The 14,505-nt window shown below is 48.7% G+C and overlaps 2 protein-coding genes across 8 annotated transcripts in view; one reads left to right on the top strand and one right to left on the bottom strand.

The window, feature by feature from the left end:
• The window catches only part of PPP6R2 (protein phosphatase 6 regulatory subunit 2), a 91,035-nt gene that overhangs the window by 44,127 nt on the left and 32,403 nt on the right, over nucleotides 1-14,505 (top strand). For all 7 annotated transcript variants that reach the window (XM_061206397.1, XM_061206394.1, XM_061206393.1 and 4 more), the window contains 2 exons: nucleotides 7,976-8,162; nucleotides 13,581-13,718. In XM_061206397.1, coding sequence (XP_061062380.1) covers nucleotides 7,976-8,162; nucleotides 13,581-13,718 — 325 coding nt within the window. The remainder of the gene's footprint in view (nucleotides 1-7,975; nucleotides 8,163-13,580; nucleotides 13,719-14,505) is intronic.
• On the bottom strand, nucleotides 2,204-2,884 carry LOC133101096 (glycine cleavage system H protein, mitochondrial-like). Its single transcript, XM_061205704.1, has one exon. The coding sequence runs from the start codon at nucleotides 2,857-2,859 to the stop codon at nucleotides 2,338-2,340; it is 522 nt and encodes a 173-aa protein (XP_061061687.1). The 5' UTR covers nucleotides 2,860-2,884; the 3' UTR covers nucleotides 2,204-2,337.

Here is a 14,505-nt window from a genome sequence, read left to right as displayed (position 1 = left end):
AGAGTTTTTCCTAAAATGTTCCATTCAACAGTCGGCCTGGGATGTTAGGAGATGACAAAGGGGACAGGGCAAGTACTTGGGACAAGGGTTGGAGTGAGGACAGAGTGTGAACGGGTCGGGCCTCGGGTGACAGGAAGGACAGCAGAGCCGGCCTCTGGCTCTGAGGGTGCCTCTCTGGGCCCGAGCAGGCTTTGGGAAGCGGGGGAGCTGGGGCTAGTGATGCAGAGGGATTCAGGGCAGACAGGGTGCCCTCAGCTGCTCACGTGTCCCACAGGGAGTCGGCGTGTGGTGGTAAAGTCTTAGTTGGGAAACTATGGCCTGAGGTCAGATTCCGTTTTTGTGAGGCCTGCAAGCTGAGAATGGTTTTACATTTTTAAATGGTTGGAAAAAATAGAAAAATAATAATATCACATGAAAATGACAAAATTCACATTTCCTTGTCCGTCATTTTCGTTGTAAAGTCTTGTTGGACACACCCGTGACCCGTTGGCCATGACAACATAGACGTTCTAAAATATTGACTCTCTGGCCCTTTACTTTTTACAGAAAGTCTTTGATGACTTAGGAGGCAAATAAAGAAGGATGGGGTGATGGGGAGTAGTGCTGTGGTCGTGGTGGTCTACCGCGCCCCTCTGACAGGGAGTCAGCCTGCGCTGGAGGAGGAGAGCTCTGGAAAGAGGCGGGGGCTTGCTTGTGGAGGAGCCAGGGGCTTGGGGCCATGGTGATCAGCTGTGATAGATCAGAGGCCATCGTCCCTGAGATGTGCCTGGTCAGCGCCTCTTATCTCATCATCGCCATTAGTGGGCCCCATTCCTTTCACTCTCTCACTTCCAAATGTGTCCTGTTGCTGACCCGTCGAGAGTCTCCCTGTCTGGAGGGTGTTGGCGACAGTGTGACGGGGAGAAGGGCTGGGGCAGATGTTGTGGTTCTGGGTAGAGGGGTCCCAGTGTGGCATCAGTGAGCCAGGAGAGCTTTATAGTCAGAGTTTGGGAGAGGTTAGCAGTGGGTGAGTACAAACAAAGCAAACAAGGCAGTGAGAAAACCTTTAACTCTGAGGGAAGGATGTATGTAAGTAAGCAAATAGAACAGTGTTTGCATGTTCATACAGAGGGCAACACGGGACATGGATTTAACTAGAAATTGTGGTATAATTTTATAGAGAGAGGGGAAAAGGGCAGTGGGGTGGCAGGGCAGGGTGATGTGAGATGTGAGAGCTACATCTTCATCTTCCACCATAAGAAGTCAATTTGTAATACCTAAAATTGCTAGATGAAGAAGTGTACTTGTATTTTATTTGGAAACATGGAGATCAGTAATACAGGAAATGCCAGGAGCCTGTGGTGACTGTCTCAGGAGTGGGATGTGGGAGTGGGAAAGGAGGGGGCGGCTCTTCCTCACGAGCCCTGTCATACAGAGTCTTAAAAGCATTTGTGCGTATCACCTGTTTTTTGTTTTTGGTTTTTTAAAATATTTATTTATTTACTTGGCTGCTCTGGGTCTTAGTTGCGGCACACAGGATCTAGTTCCCTGACCAGGGATTGAACCCAGGCCCCCTGCATTGGGAGCGTGGAGTCTTAACCACTGGGCCACCAGGGAAGTCCCCATTTCACCTGTTAAAAAAAGTAAAAAGTTTTAATTTAAAAAGTAATTTTAAAATTAACTTGCTTTTATTAAAAATTTATTTGCTTTTAATTAAAATTAAATCAAAACGTCCTTTTTGAGAAGAGGAATAGGCTGGGTAGATGGATGAGGTAGTAGCTGAAGGAAGAAGTGGGGTCAAAATCATTTTTTTTTTTTTTTAAGAAGTTGAATATTTTATTATTAAACTGTTATTTTCCTGCAAGGCTGTTGCTTCACTGTATAAAAATAGCACCAGCAAACACAGTATATTGCAAAATTAAGATAGTAATGTTCTTCACTGGACACTATACAACTAACAAACTTTTCTCCACTGTCATTTATTTCCAGTGGCAAGTTCATTGAGTATTTTGACCCAAATCCAGGGATGGCTGTAAGCAAGTTACAATATTATATAAGGTTAAGATACAATGTTATCCTTGAATTACATAATTTTTATAACTAGTTTTACCACAGATAATTTCAGGAATTCTGAGTATTATAACTGGAGGCTAGCCTAAAAATCACAGGGTGTTGTGAAAAAGATGCATAGTGTTTATCTGAAATCATTAGGAAGTTAAGGGGTATTTTCTTCAGGCAACATTGTTTCAAGTAGTTTCTTTTGCTAAAAGTTGCTTTTTAAAAATCTATCCACCACTAATTTAAGACAACTATGCTAGATTAAGTTGTTTCAAACTAGTTTATTTAGGGGTTCCATTTTCACTCCTCAATAGATTTTATGTATTTCTCATATGCTTCTTCACTCATTAGTTCATCTAGTTCTGAAGGGTTACTGAGTGTCATCTTGATCAGCCAACCATCTTCATAACAAGATTTGTTGACAAGTCCTGGATTTTCTGCTAGAGCTTCATTAATTTCAGTTACTTCTCCTGATAGAGGAGAATAGAGTTCACTAGCAGCTTTCACACTTTCCAAAGCACCAAATTCCTCTTGTTTGTTCAATTTTGTCCCAACTTCAGGCAGACTACAGTAAACAACATCTCCCAAAGCTTCCTGTGCAAAATTGCTGATTCCCACTGTTCCAACACCGTTTTCTGTTGTTACCCATTCATGTTTGTCTGTGAATTTACGACCCGACAGCAGAGCGGGGCTGGTGCGCAGCGCCCGGACGGCGCCCGCCCGCAGTCCCCAGGGCTGCGGCGGGCAGGGCGCGTTGGACGCAGAGATGGCGCGCAGGCTGCAGATCGCGGCCCGCACGCTGCGCGCCACTCGCAGCGCCATGTTCGCAGGGGTGCAAAGGGTCTCCGCACAGCATCTAGCAAGATCATTTTTTAAAGGTGCCGAAGATACAGATAGGCCCTGTTGCAGGCTTTGAGCTGTAGGTCTCTGTCGAGCCGCTCAGCTCGGCCCTCGGAGGAGCGTGCGGCAGCAGCAGGTGACACGGCGGAGAGCGCGGAGCGAGTGCCTGTGCTGCTCGGCCTCTAGATGGCCGCCCCAGGCCGCCTGGGCAGGGCGGCAGCACCTCCTCCAGCCGCCTTTGTGCCTCTGCAGCACAGCTGGTGTGGCTTCACCCTCGTGGCTGCAGGCTGGTTACGGAGAGACCCTTCCCGAGAGCAGGGAGTGTGCCCGAGCCACACGGGTCCAGAGGAGCTGCCCTGAGTGGTTAGCTGTTCTGCTAAAGCCAGAGACTGCTCCATGCAGGTGAGACCTCTGTGGAGCAGCCCTGGGCCGGGAGCTGGCCACCTGGTCCAGCCTGAGAACCCTGCGGATGCTTCTGGCCTTTTTCTTGAGATTCCTGTGCACTTTGCGGAGTTCTGGACCATTTGAGAAATAAGACAGAAAAGCCAGCAGATGGCTGCCAAGTTACCACTTCTGTTCCTCATGCGGTGGTGTGGGGGGTATGTTGTTTTAGCTCTGAGTGGAGGGCTTCCTCTTTCCAAATCAGAGTTAGAACTGCTCACCCAGCGGGAAGCAGTGCTGGGTCAGGGCAGGACCCCAGGAAGGACCCCACCCCCACCCCCACCAAATAACCCTGCCTGCCGCACTAAGGGACAGAGCAGAGGGGACGGCTGAGCCCAGTTGCCCAGCTGAGCCCCTGGGGAGCAGCAGGGCAGGGCCCAGAGGGAGGCGTGAAGAGGGGAGAGGGAATGAATCCCCGCCGTTAAGGTTCCTGGACTCTCCCATCCTCGCTCTGATAATTCCTGAGTCCACCTTCCGTGCTCCAGGATTTCGTCTTCCTCTTTTTTGTCTCCTTCCCCTGGTGAATCCTATTCTCTGGCAGCTTCCTGAGGAGGTCTGCGTGGGTGGCAAGGTTGGGGCGCAGCCTGAGTGCATCGTTCTCCTTCCTGCTGGCTCTAAGCTCCCTCTGGTTTCCAGTCCAGACTGGACATGCGTCTCCTGAAATTTTGAAGACTCCATAGATGTCTTCGTCAACTGAAAAAAAAAACGCACAGCCTAAAAGCTGAGAATTATGTTTTATTTGGCGGAATTTCTAAGGACTTCAAGCCCTGGAGACAGGACTCTCAGATCGCTCTGAGGGACAGCTCTAAAGAGTGAGGGAGGGGCCAGGATATATAGGAGTTTTTGCAACAAAGACCAGGTAGTCAGGACTTGAAAAGCTTACTGTTCATTAAAGAAAACCAGACATCTTAAGTTAAGGAATTTAGCACTTTTCTGCGTATGGAAAGATGCAAGAGTCTGGGCTCGGGACTTCCCTGGTGGTGCAGTGGTTAAGAATCCTCCTGCCAATGCAGGGTATACGGGTTTGAGCCCTGGTCCGGGAAGATCCCACATGCTGCGGAACAACTAAGCCCGTGCGCCACAACTACTGAGCCTGCACGCCTAGAGCCCGTGCGCCGCAACAAAGAGAAACCACCGCCATGAGAAGCCCACGCACCGCAACGAAGAGTAGTCCGCACTCTCTGCAACTAGAGAAAGCCCGCGCGCAGCAACGAAGACCCAACACAGCCAAAAAAAAAAAAAAATGAGGAGTCTGGGCTCATTGAAATCATTCCTTTGATCTGCACCTCAGCTGTCTAGGGCCAGGATCCTGTGCTTTTCCCATCCTTGAGGGTGGCTGCTGTGGCTGAGCCGCTTTTCTCTCTCCTGAGTTCCCTCAGGGCTCACGGGGCAGGGCCGCCGGAGAGGCTCTAGTGGCTTGATGGCTGCAGCATCCTTTGTTTACTGACAGGGCAGCAGCATTTTTCATTCACATCTTCTAGTTCCTAGTTCCAGCCCTGCTGCTGACAAGTCTGATGCCACAGGTGTGCAGCTTTCCTTAGGGGCATTTTAGGGCCTTTTCTAATCCTGTTGCTTGGAATTTCCCAGTAATGTAACTTTATCCCCTGGGTTAAGATAGGGGAATCTCAGAAGCAGCACCAATAATCCAGGAGAGTTTTATAGTCAAAGAGTTTGGGAGAAATTAGTAGTAAATAAGTATAAAACTAAGCAAACAAAACAAGGAGGGGGGGCTGGGAGTCTCACTGCACCGACCCGACCCTCCACCTGCCTGGTGGACGCTGTCTCCATCCAGGCCTCCCTGAGTGTTACAGAACGCAAGTGTGTGTGCCCGAAGCACAGTGAGGCCAAACAAACGGAAACGTCAGAGTTTGGAGCAGAGAAAGGTTTTTTATTGCAGGGCTCTGCAGGGAGAATGGGTGGTTCATGCTCAAAAACCCCAAACTCCCTGATTTCAGGGGAGAAGTTTTATAGGGAGAATTTGGGCTGAGGGCTGCGGGGTGTGTGGCTTTCTTCTTGCTGGTTGGTAGTCAGGTGACAGGGCGCAGTTCCAGGAACCTTTGGGCTCAGCCCGAAGTTACTGTGCTCCTCCTGGATGGAGGCCTTAGTTCTGCTGAGGAGCTCAAAGATACCTTACGTGTGTCCCTTGAGGAGGAAGCAGGACCGGCACCATTGGTTCTTGACTGCCCCTCCCTTGTTTCTTCAGCCCCTCCCTTCCCTGATTAGCAACTGTTGGAACCTGCCCTTTGGAACGTGCGGAATGTCAAGGAGGCTGAATGAAGCCTATTTCCTACAAACAAGAAATAGTGGACACAGAAAGGCTTTTGTGCCCTGGAGGGCTCCACGGGGTCCTTCTCGGCTTCATGAGCTGTGTGTCTGGTTGTCCACCCTCCTCCCCCAGGACCCTGAGACACAGACCTGCCTCGTGCGCCTGGCCTGCTTCCCTGGCTGCCCACCCTCCAGGTTCATTCCGCGTAGTTTCTACCTCTCTCGTCTTTTCTTCTTTGCATTATGGCCACAAACCTCTATGTTCCATCTGCCGTGTTTAACTGGAATGGCTATTCCCTGCATAAATTATATAAATTATTAGAGCAGTACCTGTTTTTCTGAAGAATAATTATAAAATACTAATAGAGATCTCAGTCCCTCCACCTAGATGCAACCTTGTCTAAGTACAGCAGCGCCTTGTGGCTCAGCTTGCCACACACGTGCACAGTTCGTGTGTGTGCGTGTGCGCACACGCAGAGACTGGGTGGGAGCCTTTCCGTGTGCTCTGGAAAAGCTTCTGTGCCTTTCTCTGGGGCATGCTTCTCCCTTGTTGCTCGGCGAGTCTTGTTGTTTGGAGTCTGGTGGACACCTCTCCGCCCGTGTCCTGTGGGACCTCGTGCCGGCCTTGGGTGCTGCCCTCTGAGCAGGCTCTCTGGCCTCTGCCCCTGGCGGCCCTGCACTGTCTGCTGTGCTGGTCACCGTGGGGCACGTCCACGGTACGGAGCTGCCCCATCTCATCCTCGTCACGACCCCATGAGCTGGGCGCTGGCCACACCTCGTCTGGGCCCCTCTGTGTGGATCGGGCGTTCCCTCATACCCGGCTGCCCGCTTGGCTTCAGAAGGCCCTCTTCTCTGGGTGACGGGGAGCACCCACCCCACAGCCAGGCTGAGATCCTGTCCCCTCCCCTCCACGCTGGGCCGGCCGTGCGCTCCACCTTCCCTCTAGACTCTCAAACCCAGGCCCTAGCTGACCAGTGACCACCTGGGGTTAGGCCCTTGCTGGGGCCGTGTGGGTGGCTACCCGAAGCCGGAGGGTCATAGTGGCTGACCTTGATCCCGGCGTACTGTGTGCCAGGCGCTGCTGCTCTGCTTCATACACAGCCTCGCGGGGAAGGCGGACGCTCAGACCTCCATGTTCAGATAGAGCAGCCTAGACACAGAGACGTCATAGGTAAGGAGCCTGAGGCTGCACAGCATGTCCCGTGTAGCTTGGTGCCAGGTGTGCTCCAGGGTAGTCAGCCCCACAGGATGCTCCCGCCAGGTCCCTGCCTGCTCTGGCCCTGGGCACCCTCACCTGTGTTCCCAGATGTGCTGAGTGTGGCACCAGGCATTGTCACTGTACTGCTATGGTGGGCTCTGTCCTGGATGCAGCAGGACATTGGGTAGGCCTGTCCCAGGACCACAGCAGTGACCCCATGTCTGTCAGAGGGTCAGGCAGGGAGCACAGTGGTATGGGATTACACGTAATGGGATCAGGATTATTTTGTGTCTGATCTTTTTTTATTTTTTAGTAAGTAAATAAATAAATTTATTCATTTATTTATTTATTATTTTTGGCTGCATTGGGTCTTAGTTGCTGCGCGTGGGCTTTCAGTTGTGGCGAGCGGGGACTACTCTTCGTTGCGGTGCGTGGGCTTCTCATTGCGGTGGCTTCTCTTGTTGACGAGCACGGGCTCTAGGTGCGCGGGCTTCAGTAGTTGTGGCACGTGGGCTTTAGAGCGCAGGCTCAGTAGTTGTGGCGCACGGGCTTAGTTGCTCTGCGGCATGTGGGATCTTCCTGGACCAGGGCTCGAACCCATGTCCCCTGCATTGGCAGGCGGACTCTTAACCACTGCACCACCAGGGAAGCCCCTGTCTGATCGTTTTTATCAAATGAATAGTACATAGTTTACATATATTGGTATTTCTTAATAATAATTTGCCTGCATAACACTTCAGAACTGGTACTGCATTGTAAACTGCTGATGAAGCATCTCTTCAGTCTGGGAACAAGCTGGATCTGTGCTTGTTGACACGTGGGGTCAGGAAGGGCGTGGAGAGGGGAGGACGAACCTGATGGAGGTGAGAGACATGGCAGCTGAGTACGAGGGCAGAGGAGAAGCCAAAAGATCAGGAAAGGTTCCGTAGAGAATGGAAATAGAGTCAGAAAATGTGGGATGTCAGAGTTTAGGGTATGAGGAGCCAGAAAAAGGTATGATAAAAATATTGAGGTTCTAGTAGTCAAAAATGCTGGTTGGTCACAGAATAATCACATTTTTATTCTGTTCCAAGGTCTAGCCATGTTTGGTTTTTGCCTGTGGATCTGCTTCCTAAGAGGCAGATTATTCAAGTAGCTTCCTGAGCGGTGGAGAAGTCTCATTCACCTTCAGTTGCTTGCACTGTGCCCCTTCAGGTACCCAAACACAGCCTGTGAGCTGCTGACGTGTGACGTGCCGCAGATCAATGACAGGCTGGGAGGGGACGAGACTTTGCTCAACCTTCTTTACGACTTCTTGAACCGTGAGCCGCCTCTCAATCCTCTCCTCGCCAGTTTTTTCAGCAAGACCATTGGCAGTCTCATTGCAAGAAGAACTGAACAGGTACTCATCCGCCAAGCCCGCGAAATGTGGGAGGGAGGCGTGGCTGACGCCATCGCATCTTGCCCTCAGCCACTGCTGTGTGACCCGTGCATCAGGCTGTGGGGGGCAGGCTTCTGACTGTCCGTGGGACACATGTGGAGCAGTGTGGGCTGCTGCTGTGGGAGCTGGGATTTGATTAAGAAAGTGGCTTCCCAAGAGAGACTTCCTCTGGCCGGCTCTGGAATAAGCAGCACTTCTGCCACCCCTGGGAGCTGCGCAGGGCCCCAAACTAGGCCAGCTCATCCTGTCACTGACCAGTCATGGGTGTGAGATCCAGGACATGCCTGCATCATGGCAGGACATTAGGGTGTCTGCTGCTGCATCTGTGTGGGTGGCGGGTGCCTGTATGTCTAGGGCACTTATTGTTTCAAAGCAAATAAAAGGAAATGCCTAGGACTTCCCTGGCCGTCCAGCGGTTAGTATTTCGTGCTTCCACTGCAGGGGGTGTGGGTTTGATCCCTGGTTGGGGAACTAAGATCCCACAAGCCGCGCGGTGCAGCCAAAAAAGAAAAAAAAGAAAAAAAGGAAATGTCTAGTAATACGTTTCTGTAAAGCAGGGAGTGAACCCGTTTCATTCAGCTGGAGCGTGGGCCTCCTGGAGGCCGCACTTGCTCCACGGTTGCTCCTGCCTCGCATCTGCCCTGGCGTGCTTCAGCACCACACACCGTAGATGGCACAGAAGGGGCATGAGGTTTGCTGGTGCCTGTGCCTGTTACCTGCTTCAGGAGTCGGCCTTGTCAGTCTTCTTTCACCTTTATCCCTGCTCGCCATCCCCCGGGCACTATTTCAAAACGAACCCCAGACGGCATGTCATTTCTTTTGTCAATATTTCAGTGTGTATCTCTAAAATATAAGGACTTCCTTTTCTCCAGGCATTACGCCACGTGGTCGTAACTAGGATGTACGTGTGGTCAGCTTGAATGGCTGAAGTGAGAGTGGTTGAGCCAGTTTGCAGTCCCAGCAGCAGAGCGTGACAGTTCCTGCTCTTCCACTTCCTCTCCAGCCTTTACTAATATTATCAGTCAGTTTATCTTATCTCTTCTGATGGTGTATATAACAGCATTGTGCTTTTAGTTTGCATCTCCTTGGTGACTAGTGAGGATGAGAACCTTTTCATATATTAATTGGCCATTTGGATATTTTTTGTGTGAAGTCTCTTGCCCATTTTCTATCAGGCTGTCTCTTCTTTTTTCATTTGTGGGAATTCTCTCTATTTCGTGGATACAAGTCCTTTGTTGATTTTTTTTGGTGGGGGGGCGGCGTGCCACGCAGCTTGCGGGATCTTAGTTCCCTGACCAGGGATTGAACCCACGCCCTCGGTAGTGAAAGCCAGGAGTCCCACCCACTGGACTGCCAGGGAATTCCCCCTTTGTTGATTTTTGTGTTGCAAACATCTTTTCCCACTCTGCTTGCTGGGTTTTGTTTTGTTTTTTACTCTCTTAATGGTATCTTTTAATGAGCAGAGATCCTGATTTTCATATAGTCCAAGTCATAACTCTCTTTATTTCTGTTTGGTTTTTTTGTTGCTGTTGTTTTGTTAAGAAACTTCTGCCGACTTCGAAATCATAAAGATAATGCTCTTACTACTCTTCTGTGTTCTCTTTTAGAAGCTTTATTGTTTCACCTTTCATATTTCTACCTACAATCCACCTGGAATTGATTCTTGTAAATGGTGTAAGATTGAAGTGTTTTTTTTAATATGGTTATCCAGTTGACCCAGCACTGTATTGATAAGGCCGTTCTTTCTCAATTGCTTTACAGTGTCCCTCTTGTCATAAATCAAGCAATCATGTGTGTATATGTTTCTGTTCTACTGTCCTGTTTGTAATTATGAACACAGCACTATTTAATTACTGTAGCTTTGTAAGTTTTGATGTTCGGTAGAATTAGTCCTCTCACTTTGTTTTTCTTCAAGGTTGTTTTTACTATTCTTTGCCTTTTGCATTATTTTAGGATGAGCAAATTTTAGAGTGAGTTTGTCAGTTTCCACATTCTCCCCTGTTCCCCAGAAAAACCTGCTGAAATTTTGATTAGGCTTGCATTTCCTATAGATTGGGGTTGGCTAATGATGCCCCACAGGCCAAAACCAGCCTGCCCCTATTTTGTAAAAGAAACTTTACTGAAACACAGCTGCTCCCGTTTGTTTACATATTATCTATGGCTGCTTTTGTGCTATAGCAAAAAGCTGAGTAGTTAGGGCTTCTTTAATTTCTCTCAGTAACCTAGTTCTTTGGGTAGCGGTCTTACATATTTTTCGTTATGTTTATCCTTAGGTAGTTGATATTTTCATGTTATTCTAAACAGTGTCTTTTTTATTGAAAAATTTTATTGAGATAATTATAGATTCACATGCAGTTTTATGAAATAATATAAAGCTATCTTTTGTACACTTTGCCTGGTTTCCTTCAGTGGTGACATTTTGTAAAATACTAGCAGAAGATCACAACCAGGACATTGACATTTTACTTGTAGTCATTTGTGTGTGTATGTGTATTAAGTTCAATACAATTTATCACTTTGTAGGTTCGTGTCTCCACCATCAGTCAAGATACTGAACGGTTCTTAAACCATAAGGATCCTTTGTGTTGCCCTTTTATAACTACTCCCACCTTCCTCTGGCCTCTATCCCTTCACCCATCCCTAACCTCTGGCAACCACTAGTCTGTTTCATTTCAGAAATTTTGTTTTTTCAAACTGTTACTTAAATTAAATCATATAACATATAGCCTTATGGCTTTTTTTTTCTAGCATACATCCCTGAAGAGTCATCCAAGTTGCTGTATGTATCAGTAGTGCATTCCCTTTTATCGCAGAGTAGTGTTCCATGGTGTGGATGGAACACAGTTTGTTAAACCATTCACATGTTGAAGGACATCTGGGCTGATTCCAGTTTTTGGAAATTATCAATAAAGCTGCTGTTCTAATAATTTAAATTCTTTTTAAATTTTTTTTTAATTTTTATTTTTGACCACGCCGCACGGCATGTGGGATCTTAGTTCCCCACCAGGGATCAAACCCATGCCCCCTGCAGTGGAAGCATGGAGTCGTAACCACTGGACTGCCAGGGAATTCCTTATATTCTTTTTTTAAATCTATGTATAAGATCATACCATCTGTGATTAATGACAATTTTATTTTGTCCTTTATAAATCTTACACTTTTAGTCTCTTTTTCTTGCCTTGTTGCATTGTCTGGAACCTTTAATACATTGTTGAATTGAAGTGGTGATAGTGGGCCTCTGTTTTATTTATTGCCTCTGAGGAAAAGCTTTCACTGTTTTACAATTAAGTATGTTGTTTGTTGTGGAGTTTTTGTAGATTTTTTTTTATAAGACTATTCCTAGTCTTTTTAGTTTATAACATGAATGTTGAAATGTATGAAATGTTTTTACCGTATCTGTTGAGTTCATCATATGATTTTTCTTCTCTATTCTGTTAATAGGTAAATTCCACTGATTGGTTTTCTAATGTTAAACCAACCTTGATTTCCTGGGATTTACCCAACTTGATTGTGATATATTATGCTTTTTTTCATATTGCTTTTTTTTTTCCAATTTTATTTATTTATTTATTTATTTATGGCTGTGTTGGGTCTTCGTTTCTGTGCGAGGGCTTTCTCTAGTTGCAGCAAGTGGGGGCCACTCTTCATCGCGGTGCGCGGGCCTCTCACTATCGCGGCCTCTCTTGTTGCGGAGCACAGGCTCCAGACGCGCAGGCTCAGCAATTGTGGCTCACGGGCCTAGTCGCTCCGCGGCATGTGGGATCTTCCCAGACCAGGGCTCGAACCCGTGTCCCCTGCATTGGCAGGCAGATTCTCAACCGCTGCGCCACCAGGGAAGCCCCCCATATTGCTTTTTTTTAAAGAATTTTTGTATTTGTGGCCATCAGTGAGATTCGCTTATAATTTCCTTTTCTTTTTTGTGTTTTAATTTTTATTGGGGTATAATTGATTTACAATGTTGTGTTAGTTTCAAGTGTACAGCAAAGTGAATCTATTATACATATACATGTATCCACTCTTTTTTAGATTCTTTTCCCTTATAGGCCATTACAGAGTATTGAGTAGAGTTCCCTGTGCTATACAGTAGGTCCTTATATAATTTCCTTTTCTTAAAGTGCCCACATCAAGTTTTTGGAATCAAGGTTTTATGTCCTCATACAATGATATGGGGCATATTCTCTCATTTTATGTTCCCTGGAAGAGTCCTGCATAAGATTGGGGTTATTTTTCTTTAAATGTTTGATAGAATTCACTAGTAAAGCCTTTAGAGCCTGGAGTCTTCTGTATGGGGAGGCTTTTAATTAGAGATTTTGTTTCTTTTGACGCTCTAGAACTCCAGATTTTCTCTTTCTTCTTGTCAGTTTACTTAAGTGAGTTTTTCAAAGAAATTTTTCATTTTTCCAAATTTACAGAAATTGGCATAAACTTGTTCCGGATAACCTCTTGTAATAGTGTTTATATCTGTAGGGTGTGTAGGGATGTTCCATGGAGCCTTCTCTGCTGTTTTCAGTCTTTCTAGGAGTTTAATCACGCTTTTCAAAGAACCACCCCTCCCCCCCACCCCCACCCCCGCCTCCCCACCCCTGTTGCCTCTCTTCTCCCTCTTCCTCCTCCTTCCCCTCCTCCCCTTCACTTCTGGCATGAGTATGGTTGGGATCCCTTGCCTCTTCCGTGTCCCCATTGCCCCCAGTAGACTCCTGGGTCTGTGCAGTGGCCTGGACTCGCAGGCACCTCATCTCTGTGGCCAACTGAACCGAGCTTGCCGACACGTGGCCAAGAAGGCCTCTGCCTGGGCTTCTCCCATCCCTCTGCGCTCAGGCACCACACCCTGTGACTGCACACTCAGCCAGCCAGCTGCGTCGTGTCTTGTCGGCTCTGGTCACCAGCCAGCCGCACCCCTCCGCCTCTGCTTTTCTGAAACCTCAGTCCTTTCCCTTCAGCCACCTGTGGGGCCTGTCAGCTCTCCGGGTTTGTGTCCCCTGTCCGGGAGCTGTCATTGACGGCCACCCCAGGCTCAGCTCCATCTGCACTGGTCATTTCTGCTGGGAAGACTTGAGCTGGTGCATGTGGAGCGGTTGCTGTGCCATCTCACTCGGGTGCTGGGGCTGCATTGGTGCCCAGTCTTGGTGTGCGGCAAACTCCGCCAGCCCGGGGTCCTCTCAGGCCCCCACCGCCTCGTGGACTCGCCTGTGTTCAGGTCTCTGCCAGTCATTGCTGGGGGGCGGCGGGGGGGGCTTTCTTACAACTCTTTCCACGTCTTTCCATTATTTCTGCTCACTGTTGTTGAAAATGAATCTTTCCCATGGCAGTTCTTGGGGGCAGCATCTCCTGGTGGTCAGGGTCTGGCCTGCTCACCTCTCAGGGGCTGTCTGGTTGCAGGTGATAGTGTTCTTGAGGAAGAAGGACAAGTTCATCAGCCTGGTGTTGAAGCACATCGGCACCTCGGCCCTCATGGACCTGCTGCTGCGCCTGGTCAGCTGCGTAGAGCCCGCCGGGCTCCGGCAGGAGGTCCTGCATGTGAGTGTGTGGGCCCCCTCCTCCCTGGAGCCCCTCCCTGTCTGCGTGGGTTCTGCACATTCTCCGAGTGTGGAGTAAGTGCCTGGTACAAGGAGGCTGGAGCTGGTGAAGCAGCACCGGGGTGCCCAGCACCCCAGCTTTCCACCCAGCAGGACCTTCCCCTCCGGATGAGAACCCCTCACGGCTTCTCATCAAGGCTTGTATTTGAGACTGGGTCTGGCGTCTGCACCTTTTCTCTTGTCCTGCCTCAGTCCATTCATTAGCAGAGAACTTGTGCCCCACCCCCAGGGCTGCTAGGTCTCCAGCGGGCGCTGGTCCTGTGCCCGAGCACGTGCCGGAGAGGAAACAGTCGCCGAAGAGGATTCCATGCAGAGAAGTTTCGAAGACCAGGGTTGGCCTGTTGTTTGTCCTGGAGCGTGTGCCTGTGTCTGTCCTGACAGTATTCACAGCGAGAGGGGCTGCCCGTAGCTCCCTGAGGGCTTTCCCAGAAAAGGGGAGGGTGCTCAACCCAGAGAAGCCCAGGAAATCAGTGCTGGACAAACTGTTTGCTGCTGTTTGGCAGGTTTGGTTTGTAATGCAGCTTAAAACAGAATAAGTAAACCATTGGTCCTTCTTGACAGTTTTCCAGCTCCTGGAATTAGGTGACAGTTGTCACTCTTAGATTCATAACTCGCTTCATTATGGAACAGCCTCCCACTAAGAATTAATCATCGTAACTGATGTGGCACAGTGAGAGCAGCTGTGAACATCAGCCGTTGCTGAACGTTAGTGGGAAGCCTGCCCTGAC

This window comes from Eubalaena glacialis, chromosome 11 (genome assembly GCF_028564815.1).
Source record: "Eubalaena glacialis isolate mEubGla1 chromosome 11, mEubGla1.1.hap2.+ XY, whole genome shotgun sequence".
NCBI classification, from domain to species: domain Eukaryota; kingdom Metazoa; phylum Chordata; class Mammalia; order Artiodactyla; family Balaenidae; genus Eubalaena; species Eubalaena glacialis.
This window is presented reverse-complemented; position numbering and strand designations above follow the sequence as displayed.

Bases quoted from the DNA above. Each gene is read 5' to 3' on its own strand.
- LOC133101096 (XM_061205704.1), bottom strand. From the start codon at position 2,859: ATGGCGCTGCGAGTGGCGCGCAGCGTGCGGGCCGCGATCTGCAGCCTG.